The sequence below is a fragment of the Neovison vison genome, chromosome 14 (genome assembly GCF_020171115.1).
Source record: "Neovison vison isolate M4711 chromosome 14, ASM_NN_V1, whole genome shotgun sequence".
NCBI classification, from domain to species: domain Eukaryota; kingdom Metazoa; phylum Chordata; class Mammalia; order Carnivora; family Mustelidae; genus Neogale; species Neogale vison.
In genome coordinates, this window is record NC_058104.1 from 18,945,898 (window position 1) to 18,959,840 (window position 13,943).

At 62.8% G+C, this 13,943-nt stretch overlaps 2 protein-coding genes across 3 annotated transcripts in view; one reads left to right on the plus strand and one right to left on the minus strand.

The window, feature by feature from the left end:
• LOC122895882 (mitochondrial import inner membrane translocase subunit TIM16) overlaps nucleotides 1-13,943 on the minus strand; it is a 64,751-nt gene that overhangs the window by 21,016 nt on the left and 29,792 nt on the right. The window lies entirely within an intron of this gene.
• On the plus strand, nucleotides 613-11,651 carry VASN (vasorin). Its single transcript, XM_044233659.1, has 2 exons — nucleotides 613-717; nucleotides 8,985-11,651. Exon 2 carries the CDS (start codon nucleotides 8,995-8,997, stop codon nucleotides 11,023-11,025), a length of 2,031 nt encoding a protein of 676 aa, XP_044089594.1. The 5' UTR covers nucleotides 613-717; nucleotides 8,985-8,994; the 3' UTR covers nucleotides 11,026-11,651.

The window sequence follows — 13,943 nt, forward strand, 5'->3', positions numbered from 1 at the left end:
AGATTCGGCATTAGAGATTGTACTTTGGAGGTTCTCAGGGGACTGTGTGTGGCCTACCCAAGAGTTTTTTAAATTGGGATTAGCTACCAACAATAACACATTGAGAGATTTCACCTAAAAAACCCAGATTTCCAGTTTCTCTTGAAAAACCTGAAACTCTGGCAGACTGGGGGAGGTCATAGGGGTCGAGCCTTTCCACCAACCCTCACTTTCCCTACCCACCCATTGCCACCGCTCCAGGTCTCCACAAGCTATGGTGTCTGTTCTTTGGGTTTAAACACTGTCCTTAATGTCGCCCTCCGGGTATGCGTAGGTATCCGGGTTTGAAACTCTTGGTCTCAATATTCTCTTGCTTTTGCTTTCACGAAAAACAGGGACCCGCCCAGAATCATATGGCAAACTAGTGGCACAGCAGACGGGAGCGCGAGACTCCGTCCTCCTTGCTCGGGAGGTGGAGGAATGAGTATCAGGCGGCGGGCGAAATGACCCCTTTAGCGGAGAGAGGAGGCGGGTCTCTATCCGCCCCGCCCCACCCCGCCCCAACGGGGAGCGGCCCCGCCCCCAGCCCTTAAACCGCGACCCGCCTCCCGCGAGCTGACTCCGCAGCCCAAGCCCGGGGCGGGGAGACACGAACGCGACTGCCTCGGGACCCGGATCCCAGGACCCCACCGGGCCGGCCGGCCCACCCCGCCCGGCTCCTGCTGCCGCCGCCGCCCGGTGAGTGTCTGCCGGAACGGGGCGCTGCGGGCGGAGACGGCGGACGCCGTGGGGCGGGCGATGCAAAGCGCCGATCACGCGCGCGAACTACCCCCCGTCGCGCGGACAGGCACTCAGGACCGACAGGCGACCCCCAGCCCCGCACAATCACCCGGACTGACCTGGGTCCAGGGCGGACGGGCCCCATGCACCCCCTGCCCGCGCCCGACTTGCCCCTCCTCGGGCAGCCCGGGATAGCCCTTCGGCCGCGCGCGCGCGCGCGCGCGCGCGTACAAGGCTCACCGGCCGGTAGCCGGCAGGGCTGTGAGCAGACAAAATAAACACCCCCTCCCTCGCTTCCTCCTCCCACGGCTGGGCCCTCCGGCATGACCAGTTTTATGAATCAAACCCCTTTGAGGGGATAGCCAAGCCATGGTCTTGGTTACTTTTACCTCCTGGAGTGGGACAGTCTGGTTCTGGGCCTGGAGCCCCTGTGCAGATCTGTAGAGTGGCCGCCTGGGGGTACTGAGGGCCCTTGTCACCATACCTGGGGCCCACAGGTATGCAGCTTTGGGGAGGACTGGGGGTGGCTAGGAGGTATCCGATGCCCCCTGGGGGGCAGGGAACAGATCTTGGCTGGCTGGGGCCCTTCCTTTTCCAGATATTAGGGTGCCCCAGCTCTGCCTCTGCCAACGACAGGGCTTTGCTTGGGCTATGAACCCAATGGCCAGGAGCCAGCTTAGTCCTTTGTGTCCCTGGGCTGGCAGCTCTGGGGCCTGAGGGCTGCTGAGGTCCCCTGTGGTCACTGGCAGGCCAGGCGTTTGGTGCCAACCATTCCGCCTTGCCCCCATTTGTTAAAGATTACCACACCAGGGTCACTGACTGCCTCTCCTGTTGGGGCCCAGGGGTGGAGTCTGCAAGGTGGGAAGGAGGGAAAGGCCCCAAGGGTGCCTGTGTCTCCCTGCTTGCCTTTTGCACCAAGGGCAGGTGAGGTTCTGGAAGAGGCACCAGGACCCAGAGCCCTCCTCTCCAGGGCAAGAGCTTATGGGGCTGGGACACTGCACTAAATTTCAAAGGTTCCTTGCTGCTAGGCTGGACTTTGGGTGTTGAAGGCAAAGAAGGGTAGCTGGGTGGATGCCCCAGAGGGCAGTGAAGTCCAATATGGGCCCAGCTGTTGGCAAGGCCCAAAAGGGATAAGGCAGGCGTGTGGGGGGTTGGGAGAGAAGTCCCCTGAGTTGGCTGTCTTCTCCCAGGGGAATCAGCCCCCAGAGCTTCTGTAAACAGAGTGTCAGAGGCAGGAAGAGGGCTCTGGTAATGTGCAGCCCAGCTGGATTCCCTCCAGACCATTATCTGGCCCAGGGAGGGAGGATGAGCACACACGTGCCAGACAGGGGGCCCGGGCACTGGCTGTCCCCACCTCCCTCAGCTGCATACTGAAACAGCTACTCTGGGACCTGGGGGTCCGGAAGGTCAGATTTGGTCAGTGGGGGACTGGTGTCGCAGGGCATCTGCTGGGACTCTGAAAATGAGGAAAGGGAAGTGAACATGACTAGCCCCTCAGATACTGCCCCGACCTGTGTTCTCCCTCAGAAGCCTCTGTGGCAGGCAGGGAGATGCCCTGGGCAGGGTCCACAGTTTCCGGTTCCCATTCCTGACACCCTCATTCCCCACAGCCCTGGGGGAGCTGGAGCAAGTCCCAGGTAAAGAGGGTTGAGTCCTCATGGGGTCTTATAAGTGGACCCCTCCCCTGAGCTGGGCAGGTCCTGGGAAAAGGAAAGTGGGGTCTCAGCTGCCCCCAGGAGGCAGCTTCCACCTCAGAAAGCCAGCCAGCAGTCCCCCTTGGAGACCAGAGAGAAGGCTAGGTGAGCCTGTCCCACAGAAGCATCCCTGACCATCTACAGGCCCTGAGCTCTCGGGAAGGGCATCAATGCCACTGAACGGGGTTAGTGGCCCCTCCTGTAGCCCCCCTCAGCTCCCCTTAGAGTCCCTCCCTGAGCCAGGGAGCCCAAGGCTCTGTGCTGCCAAGAAAACCAGCTCCCCTCACTGCTGTGGAATTTGCAAGAGTTCTTGGAAGGGGGAGGGAAGGAGGGAGTGTGTGTGTGTGTGTGTGTGAGAGTGTGTGTGAGTGAGAGCACGGCCCAGTGGGCGTGTGTCTGGCGTGGGCATGTGTTTGCGCGCGCGTGACTGGAACAAGGCTGTGTTTGGGGGCGGGCTGGGGTGCTGCAGGAGTCTGAGTGCACCGCAGGCGGACAGGGGCTCAGCCTTCCTCCTTTTATCGGTTTCCACATTCCAGAGTCAGCCGGATTGCTTTCCTTCAGCTGGCTGGGCCGCCTGGCTGTCCAGGCCCTCAGGCCTCCCCCACTTTTCCTCATTCCAGCCTCCCTGGGTCTGGGTATGAAGAGGCTGAAGCAGGCTCCCTCGAGCCGCCGTGGTTTTGGGGGATAGAGACAGGCAAGGGGCCAGTTCTCCAGATTGGGGACGGTCCCCCCAACCAGTCTCCTCTAGGGGAATGCAATAAGGCTGACATTCCTCTGCGGCTGCCTGAGAGATTTAATTAAAGAGGGAGGAGAGAGCTGGCTTGCACTGAGAAGGGGCTGGGGCTGGGGCGGTCACTGGGGCCCCTACTGGCCCTGGGCCTGGATGGGCAGCGGTAAGAACTGAGAGACCCGGGTTGGGGAGCCGGGTTGCGGCTCCTCTGAACAGCTCACAGACCCCAGGAGGGGCCAGTTTTGCCGCAAGGGAACTGAGGACCCCGGGCATGGCAAGAGTGAGAAGGGCAAAGATCCCTTCAGGGCCACTTCCTTCTCGGTCCCAGACAACCTGGGCCCAGCTGGCTTGAGCTGGTGGCCTCCCTTGGTGACTAAGGTCTTCCTCTGGCAAATCCAGGGTTAATTGCAGGGTTAGGGCCTTACTTGATGGATGCTTGGCCCTGGGTGGGGACAGGACAGCTAGGAGGCCCTAGGTCTGACTGAGCCCAGCCCCTGTGGCATCACACCCGCGCGTGCCGATGGTGGCATCTTGACCGGCCCATTTCTAGTTGGGCCACAGCCACCAAATAGCTCCTGGGGAAGCAGGTGTCCTCTCCCAACAGAGTGGCACCTCTTCCGACTGAGATGACATATCTCGCCGCCCTGAGGGCCCACTTGGGCAGAAGGGCTTTAGTCACTAGTCTCCCAGTCCTGGCTGACAGGTCTGGTGGCTGCCAAGTCATCCATGGTGCCACTGAAGGCACCCATTTGGGGCCAGGCAGCTCCTGCCTGGGAGGAAGTAGGAGGGAAGAAAAGGGCCCAGCTCCTGCTCTTTTGGCACGCCCAACCAGCCACACCTGCTGGCGACCCGGACCCCTCCTTGGACATCCAGACTGTCCCCCTCTGCAGTCTTCTGCCCCAGGGTCTGAGCCCTGAAGGGGAGACTCACTGCAGGAGCTTCTCCAAAACGCAGCTCTGCCTGGGCCTTATCCCAGAAATTCTTATTAAATTGGCAAGGACTGGAGAGGCCCTCAGGAACTTCCCAAAGCTTCCCGGGAGAATGTGATGTGTACCTGGGGTTGAGAAACCCCTGGGGTTAAAGGTGGGAGACAGAAAGACAGCGAGGGAAAGGAACTGGATGAGGTCACAAAGTGGTGCCTTGGGCTTCACGTGCAGAATGAGCAGAGCTGGCTGCAGCAGAAGGTAGAGTAAGGGAGAGGAACCAAGACCAGTAGGGACTCCCGGCTTCATGACAGGACCAGACTGCAGTCCCCAACCTCACCTTGTCTCCTTCCTCTGAAAGCCTAGGACAGAGACCCCAACCTCTCTGCTCTGCTGTGCCCCAGGAGTGGGGAGATGGGCGGACCCAGCCTCGGCTCTGAGTCTCCTCAGACACGTCAGCGAAACCGGAGCCAGCCATCCTGGCCGCCGGCATGGTCCCCGCCTGCCTGGGGGGGGGGGGGTTGGCAGACTCCTGGGCTGGGCTGCTGCCAGGCCTGGCCGGCAGGCCTTAGCCCAGGGGGTGGGGGGCGGCACTGGGAGCCAGAGGCCCAGAGCCTCAGGGTCAGACCTGCAGCACCAGACCCCTGCACCCACGACACAGTTTCTGGCCCAGGAAGGGGTTGTGTTGGCCTCGTCTGTCCGACCCTATGTCCCCAGCAGCCAGGCGTGTGGCCTTCCCCAGGAGCAGTGAGATGTGCAGTCTCGGCTCTGATGTGGTCCCCCAGATGCCTGGGGGTCCCACCCACTCACTAGCACCTGCCTGACCCAGGGCCCATGTGTGACTGGGCGCCTCCAGATGTCCTCCACACTCAGATGTGGGTGAGGGCCCCAGAGTCCCACTGTGAGCGGAGAAGGGGTTCCTTACTCATTGAGCCTCTCCCTCCACTCCCTTCACCTACTCCCAGGTCATATGCTCAGGGGGGCCGGCCAAAGCACAGCCCACTCCCCCGCCCCCTTCCAGAACCAAATACACTCCTTGTCAGGCTGCTCTCTCCAGCTCCTATTCTCCCACACCGAGGATGAAGACCAGCCTCCACGAGGAGGCCTTGCCCTGGACTCAGGGGGCCTCCTGTCTGGGCGGAAAGTGCCACGAAGCCCCTCCCACACCATGCCATCCTCCCCCTGTATGTGCAAAGGCAGAGCTCAGGTTTTACAGGTAACACCTTCAGTAGCTGATGTTGACTGACCACTTAGCACGCGCTCCGAGTACAAACCAAACAGCCCAGCCATCAGGCACTATAACTGGGAACCACCCCCCACTGAAGGGCCAGTGGGGGGTGGAGGCATGACTGCCATGCAACCAGGCTGGGATCGCAGGCAGTGGGACCTTAAGAAGCCCCATCCCAGTAACTGTCCCCTGGAGGGCAGCACCGTCAGCAGCAGGAGCCTGGGCCTCAGTTTCCTGCCTCTTCCCACCACACCACAGTGGGCCAGGCCAAGGCGAGGAGGCTGCAGGGGGCAGGTGGAAGAGAGATGACCTGGACCCTTTGCCCTCCTACTCCCACGGCCCCCCAAGCCCCAGGGCTGCCTCCAGGAGTCTCTCCACACCCTTTGCAGAGGGAGAGGTCCCACCTCTCTGCCTTGGGTCAGCAGATCAGGTATCAAAGCCCAGGTCAGGCCCCTGGTCCTTCAGGGCTGCTAGAGCTGCAGTAGCCAGGCCAGCTGTGAGCTCCATGAGACACCACACCTGCAGTGCACACACAGAGCAGAACGGGCCCAGGCAGGCGGAATCGCCCCCAGAACTTGTTAAAAGAACTCCCCCACTTAAAAACAAACAGAACAACACAACACTACAAGCCCAGGTGCTCAGAACAACTCCAGAGAGTGAGGCAGGGCAAGTGAGAAACTGAGGCCCAAAATTGGAAAGGGACATGGGAAGCAATTTAGGGGCAAATTTGGGCCCAAATTCAGGCCTCTATGTCCTGTTGCCCTGCGGCACCCTGTCCCATGGCTGGCCTTCCCCTTCTGGGTCCCCTTCTGGGAGCTATGCGATCTGCTCTTGGTGCCAGGAGAGCCCATGGCAGAGCCCCTGGAGCTGCCGGCACCGGGCTTCTCATTTGCCAAAGCCCCAGGGCTGACTCCTAGCTCTCGCCCAGGTGCTCACCCTGGCATCCCAGCAGGTGGGAAGCGGGTTAGCTGCTGCCTGCTGGGGTCTCCCCCCCCCAGGATGCCAGTTGCTCTTTTTCTGACCCAGCCCCTGCTCCCCACAGACTCAGCCAGATGGCCACCCTGTGGCTGGACAGACCTATAGCTCCCCCAAGATGACTTAATGTATTAAAGTCATGGAGCGAAGCCCAGAGCTCCCACATCAGTCCCTCCTCAGTGTAGAGTGGGGAACGCCCCCCAGCGCGCACCCTGGGCCCCCAAGGGCCACACGGGGCTGTTCAGTTTTAAGCACTCCCAGTCCTAGAATGTGTCGACTCTGAAACACCTGGGGAGACAGTGAAGAAAGCAAGGCTCTGAGAGAAAGCCACTGTCTGTGGCCTCAGAATTGCGATGCCCCGGGCCCAGGCTGCCAGGAGTGTGTCTTAACTATGACCTTATACGTAGCCCAGGGGGAGCTGAAGCCGCAGGGGTAGCCACGTGTAGGGTCCCCTCCCACCCTGGAGCCTGGCTGCGCCCTTCCTGACCCTGCCTGCCCCGCTGGGAGGCTGATTCAGGGGAAGGCGGCTCACCCCACATGTGGACATGGGGGGCGGGGGGCGCTCACAGCCCACATCTGGAGGCCAGGCCACACCCGCTGCCTTCTGAGTCAGTGAGGGTGGAGTGGGTCCCCCTGCGGGAGAAGGCCGGGTGTGGTGCACGCAGCCCCCTTGGGGTGGTGCCGGCAGGGCTGGAGGGGCACAAGGCCTTCCAGGTCCCGGTCTTAGCTTCCCTCTGACGTTCAGTTAGAGGCTCTGCCCCACCGTTCACTCAGCAAAGATAAGCTAAGCATGCTCTGGGACACAAGGGAGCAGACAGGTGTGACAGCAAGGGAAGGGGCACCAGCTGGGGGTCGGGGTGCCCTCCCTGGCTGGCCTCTGAAGGGTTGTCTTCAGTGAACGAGTGAAGGGCAGAGAGTGATAGGCCTGCTTCCCTGGCAAAGGGGACCCTGCAGGCGGGCAGGGCCTGTGCAGGCCCAACCTGGGTACAGGCCTTGACCTCGAGCTGGTCTCCCTGCTGACTTGTCGCGTCTCTCCTGGGACCACCTGCCCGTCCTCTGCCTCACACTTCAAGGGGCCTGTGTTCCTGGGGGAGGAGCCTGAGGGATGGCAGCCGGGCGGAACACAGGCTCGGCTGAGGGGGCCGTGTTACCTGCCATGGCCTGATGGCTGGCAGGCATGGGGGAAGGGGAGGCCAGGCCCCAGCACAAAAGGCCCTTGTGTGAGCAGAAGGCGCCTGGAGAGGAGTGCCGGCCTCTTGGGGACTCTAGGGGCCTGGAGAGTGGGGACTGCTGCTAGGGTGGCCCCTGGGCTCCCCCAGGAGCCTGAAAGGGGGCCTCATACTGTGGCCCCATTCTGTCTTAAGCAGTTCCAGCTACAAGCTGGAGTCCTGAGCAGCTTAGAGAGCTGCCCCCACATCAGCAGGGCAGGACCATCACAGGCTTCGGGCCCAGCTGCACCTGGACATGGTTAAGGACCTAGGCTCCGGCTCGGATTTCCTTGCAGTGGGAAGGCAGCAAGTCACTACACCTCCTGGAACCCCCTTCTCTTCTGTCACCTGGGAGCAGTGAGAATAGTTTCCACCTGCCATGGCTGTGCGGGGCACCCCACAAGAGGACTGGAAATGCAGGGAGCTTGTTTGGGGGAGGAGCTGCTGCCCTTTCTTCTCAGTACTCAGGCCAGAGTGGACCCCAAAAAATGGTAGACAAACCAGTCTGCAGAAAGTTTCTAGCCCCAGCACTGTCTCTGGGGCCACCCCATACCCAGTGTCCCTCAGCGTGCCCCCTGGGTGAGCTTAGGGAGGCCAGGAGCCCCCCACCTCTGAATCTGTCATCACACCTCAGAGATGGGGATCTGAAAACCAGGGCTCCCTGCCTCCCTGCTCCCCACCCCACAGGAGGACACCTGCCAATGGCTCAGGCCCTCCTCTGCCCCCTCCCTTGGAACATTCCCCCTAGCCACATCCTGGAGGGGCCCTCAGCTCCCATACTGGGCAGGTCTGACTTCACAAGTGGAAAAACACCGATCCCATAGTTTCCATGTGAAGTCTTCCCGCTGCGGTCTCCTCACTTGGAGGACACAGAGCGTGGCGGCAGGGGCCCGCGGCCCGGGGCAGCCAGCTTCTCTGCTTACGCGCTGGCTGCCCGCCCCTTCTCTCGCAGACGCTGCGGGGAGGGGCTGCTGCTCTAAGACCCATGGGGCTCCCTCCTTGCCTGTCCACCTCAATGGAGATTTGCGGGGGGGATGGGACTTGAAGGGAGGGCACAGAGCCTGATGCTTTCAGACCACGTGTTTTCTCTGAGCTGCAGACACGAGAGGGCTGGAGTGAAGGAGATGGCAGCTTTTGTGGTCACTGAGTATTTGGGGGCTGGCCTCTCTCTGCACGCATCAGCCCACTGAGCCCTGGTGACAGCGCAGGAAGTAGCAACTGATAGCGTAACGAAGTCATGTGAGGGCTCAAAGTCACTTGGTGAGGGGGCTGATGGGGCTGGGACAAGAACAGGGCCGGGGCACTGGGGACCTGACTCATAACTACTGTGCACTCTTGGACTTGGGGGAAGGGAATGGTGAAGGGGGCTGGGAATTCCCTTCTTGGTCCTTCTCCGGCGTGGCTGTCCCCTGGGCCCCTGACTCATGGTCTCCTGCCTCTCTCTCTCTCTCTCCCCTCTGCTCCCAGGAACCAGAAGATGTGCTCCAGAATCCCCCTGCGCCTGCTGCTGCCGCTGCTGCTGCTACTGCTGCTGGCCCCCGAGCCTGGGGTGCGGGGCTGCCCATCTGGCTGCCAGTGCAACCAGCCACAGACGGTCTTTTGCACCGCCCGGCAGGGAACCACTGTGCCCCGCGACGTGCCACCCGACACAGCGGGCCTGTACGTCTTCGAGAACGGCATCACCACGCTCGACGCAGGCAGCTTTGCCAGCCTGCCGGGGCTGCAGCTCCTGGACCTGTCGCAGAACCAGATCGCCAGCCTGCCCAGCGGGGTCTTTCAGCCGCTCGCCAACCTCAGCAACCTGGACCTGACGGCCAACAGGCTTCGCGAGATCACCAACGAGACCTTCCATGGTCTGCGGCGCCTGGAGCGCCTCTACCTGGGCAAGAACCGCATCCGCCACATCCAGCCCGGGGCCTTTGACACGCTCGATGGCCTCCTGGAGCTCAAGCTGCAGGACAACGACCTGCGGGCCCTGCCCCCGTTGCACCTGCCGCGCCTGCTGCTGCTTGACCTCAGTCACAACAGCCTCCCGGCGCTGGAGCCTGGCACCCTGGACACGGCCAACGTGGAGGCGCTGCGGCTGGCCGGCCTGGGGCTGCGGCGGCTGGACGAGGGTCTCTTCAGCCGCTTGCGCAACCTCCATGACCTGGATGTGTCTGACAACCAGCTGGAGCGCGTGCCACCCGCCATCCGGGGCCTTCGGGGCCTGACCCGCCTGCGGCTGGCGGGCAACACCCGCATCGCCCAGCTGCGGCCCGAGGGCCTGGCCGGCCTGGTGGCCCTGCAGGAGCTGGACCTGAGCAACCTGAGCCTGCAGGCCCTCCCCCACGAGCTGTCGGGCCTCTTCCCCCGCCTGCGGCTCCTGACAGCCGCCCGCAACCCCTTCAACTGCGTCTGCCCCCTAAGCTGGTTTGGGCCTTGGCTACGGGACAGCCACGTGGCACTGGCCAGTCCGGAGGAGACGCGCTGCCACTTCCCGCCCAAGAATGCCGGCCGACTGCTCCTAGACCTCGAGTATGCAGACTTTGGCTGCCCGGCCACCACCACCACAGCCACAGCGCCCACCACAAAGCCCGCGGTGTGGGGGCCCACGTTCTCCCCTTCCAGTCCGGCCCCCACCTGGCTCAGCCCAACGGAGCTGGTCACCGAGGCCCCCAGCCTGCCCCCTGCAGCCCCGCCCACAGTGCGGCCTCCACCCCGGCCCCAGGACTGCCCGGCCTCCATTTGTCTCAATGGTGGCACCTGCCACCTGGGGGTGCAGGGGCACCTGGAGTGCCTGTGCCCTGAGCTCTTTGTGGGCCTGTACTGCGAGAGCCGCGTGCGGCAAGGGCTTCCGGCCAGCCCGGCCCCGGCTACCCTGCAGCCGCCGCAGCCCCCGGCCCTGGGCATCGAGCCAGCCAGCCCCACTTCCCTGCGCGTGGGGCTGCGGCGCTACCTGCAGGGCGGTGCCCTGCAGCTCAGAAGCCTCCGCCTCACCTACCGCAACCTGTCCGGCCCCGACAAGCGGCCAGTGACGCTCCGCCTGCCCGCTTCCCTTGCCGAGTACACGGTCACCCAGCTGCGGCCCAACGCCACCTACTCCATCTGCGTCAGGCCTCTGGGCGTCGGGCGAGTGCCCGAGGGCGAAGAGGCCTGTGGGGAGGCCCGCACACCCCCCGCCAGCCGCTCCAACCACGCGCCTGTCACCCAGGCCCGAGAGGGCAACCTGCCGCTCCTCATCGCGCCCGCCCTGGCTGCCGTGCTCCTGGCCGCGCTGGCGGCTGTGGGGGCGGCCTACTGCGTGAGGCGGGGGCGGGCGGCGGCGGCTGCGCACGGCAAAGCACAGCTGGGGCCCGGCGCTGGGCCCCTGGAGCTGGAGGGCGTGAAGGCCCCCTTGGAGCCTGGCCCCAAGGCGACTGAGGTCGGTGGGGAGGCCCCACCCAGCGGGCCCGAGTGTGAGGTGCCACTCATGGGCTACGCCGGGCCCAGCCCCCAGGGGCCCCTCCCCGCCAAGCCCTACATCTAAGCCCGGGAGCAACCAAGCTGCGAGGCCGGGCTCTCAGCCCCGCTGGGACCCGCCGGCGCCCTCCTGCGGCCAGACCGAGGAAGTTCTCAGATCCCTACCGGGGGACACAGCAGGGTGGGCACTGTGTGACCACAGCAAGACCCGGCCCCTCCGTCTCCTCATCCATGAGATCCTGGGACCCAGGTGACCACCTCGAAGGTGCCCCCAGCCTGCGTGCCTACGAGGAGGGCGTCTGCCCTGTCCTCTGCAACGTACAACCCCTGGGGAAAGGTGGGGCGTGCCCTGCCGTGTGCTGGTAACACAGGCCCAGGGCTGCCAGGGCCCCCCTCCCAGGGAGACTCTGGGGGCCAGTGAAGGAAGCCCCCAGAAAGACAGCAGAGGAAGAGTGGGGCTGGGGATGGGGCGTAGGGTCAGCCTCAGCCCCAAGGAGCAAAGGAACAAAAGAAACTGGAAGGAGAGACACTTTAGGAACATGTTTTGCTTTGATTTTTAAAAATATATTTATGAGATTCTTTCCCATTTATTCTGGGAAAATGTTTTTCAAACTCAGAGACAAGGACTTTGGTTTTTGTAAGACAAACAATGATATGAAGGCCTTTTGTACGAAAAATAAAAGATAAAGTGAGTCTGTTTCTCTGGCGTAGCCTAGGGTATCTGGGCTGGGTGGAGGGAGGGTGGGCATAAAGGGATAACTCTCTTTGTGGGAAGTGCCCTCTCCCCAGTGGGCACTAGGCCCTGATCAGCAGCCCCTGGGCTTAGGAGGGCTTCCCGACCATGCCAGGAAGGGTGGCCCTTCCAGGTACCCTGCGCTGGGCTATGTCTGCCCAACCTCAATCAGAGTGCCTGGTGCAGCCTCTCAGCTGAGACTGGGATGCAGGTGGGAGCAGAGCTGGGAGCTGAGCAGCTTCTAACCTCGGAGAAGAGGGACACGGGGCGGCCTCACCCCACCCAGGCCCAGTGGTCTGCCAGCAGGAACTGTAGTGCTCCTGGGAAACTGGGGAAGCCTCGTGGCAGAAAAAGGCCAAGAGGGTCCCCAAGGAGCCCTCCTTGGGGAAGGGCCTGATAGGCATTACACTGCCTACCTTCATCTGTGAAGAGTGTACCTAGAACTGTGTCCTGCAGGCCCCCACAGATGGTGGTGAGCCAGGCAGAGCACACAGCCCAGCCCTCCCCGCAGTTCTGACAACCTTCGGCGTGGGCTCAGGCTAGGAAACCCTGCTCCCGGCCTCTTGCTCCAGCAGCAAAGAGGGGTCTTAGTGGCGGGTCAGCACAGATTCTGAATGACAGGAACCGTCTGGTGAGTGGAGAGAAAGGGCCAAGCCAGGGCTGTTAGGGGCAGGTGGCCCAGGGACAGGACCAAAGGTCTGAGCTGGCTTGCAAAGGCCTGATGGCCCTGTGATGCCCCTTTACTCTCTGCACTTGGGATGTGCCAGGCTTTCCAGAAACCCCGGAAGTGGGAGTGTTTTCCAGGAAGGCCATAGACTGTGTGGGGGCAGGGCCAGGGATGCAGGACTGCAGCTCTGGCCTGGCCTGGGTGCTGGGAGCTGGGAAACAAGAGCGCTAGCACAGCACCTTCTCCCATGACCCTGAGACGGGAGGCAAAGGGGCCCCTAGGGCCACAGAGAGGCGTGGCGAGCACTGAGCAAGCCTCCCCGAGGCCCCATCCTGGGTCCCCTCTGTGGGTCACGGCCCCTGGGCCCCATCAGCCTCGCCCTGCATGGAAGGCGGCTGCTCAGCCAGGCCTGGGGAGCAGGCCCTGTGGCTCAGGGCATTGATGTCAGCGCCGAGTCAGGCCCAGCCACGCGAGGCTCTGGATTCAATTAGCGGCTGCTGAGGGTTCTGGCACGGGAAGGGAGGAGGTAGGCGGTGGGTCGTGGCGGGCAGAGGATGGTGGCAGTGAGCCTGGGTGGGGCCCCTTCTTCCTGAGGCAGCGGTGGGCCAGGTGGATTTCCTGTGAGCCTGGGTCCCATTAGGGGAGCGGCTATGGCAAAGCCTGCCCTCCCCCTCGGCAGCCCTGTCAAAGGGGCCATTGTGGGCCTGTGGGCTGCTGCTGAACACAGCATTGGCTGTTGCATAAATGTTTTCATTGCAAAGCCAAACCTGGCCTAGTGGGATGGTAGGGGGTGGGGTGGGGAGGCGGGACCCAAAGATAGGCTGAACGATCACTCCAGCCCTCCCAGAAAGGGTATCTGGGGTATCACATCAGATCAGGGGCTGGGGGAGTAGAGGGAGGCCCAGGGGCAGAGTGGAGACCAAGCCAAGGCAATCCCAGGGCCCCAGGGCAGGGTCCAGGGACAGATGTGGGGAGATGCCAGTGGGATTTTGGGTCCTTGCTGCCGCAGGCCCTGTGCCACATGGACTCCCATTAACGCCCAGCAAATGCCCTACAGAGAGAAGCACCGGCTAGGAGAGGTGAGCCAGCAGCTTGTTCAGGGCAGGCAGGGATAGGATCCCGACAAAGGCACCTTGGCCCAGTCCCGGCGCTGCCAACCATGCAGGCCTCCAGGAGACGGGTGGGGCCGCCATGAAGAGGAGAAGCTCTCTGGTGTGAAGCCCCAGAGACTGAACCCCAGCCTCCGCCCTGCGCGGACTGGCTGCTGTGGTGACCTCAGCAGATAATGAACTACTCTGGCCTCAGACGCCTCTTGTGGATCACGAGGAGATGTGTCCCCCTCTGCCTGGCGCCTGTGATGGGTCCAGCTGACCTTTCACCCACCCAGAAGCATCGCCCCGAGACAGTGTTTCCGCGCCTCCCAGTCTACAACAGGAGCTGCTCCTTCAGTGTCAGGCCCGCCCTGCCACTTACCCTCCCACCTCCACCTGCCCAGAGCTTGGCTTCAGGGACAGGCCCCTGATGCCTTGCTCTTCCAACCATGCCATGTCTCCTCTGAGGGAGCCTTGCTCCACGGACCATGGGG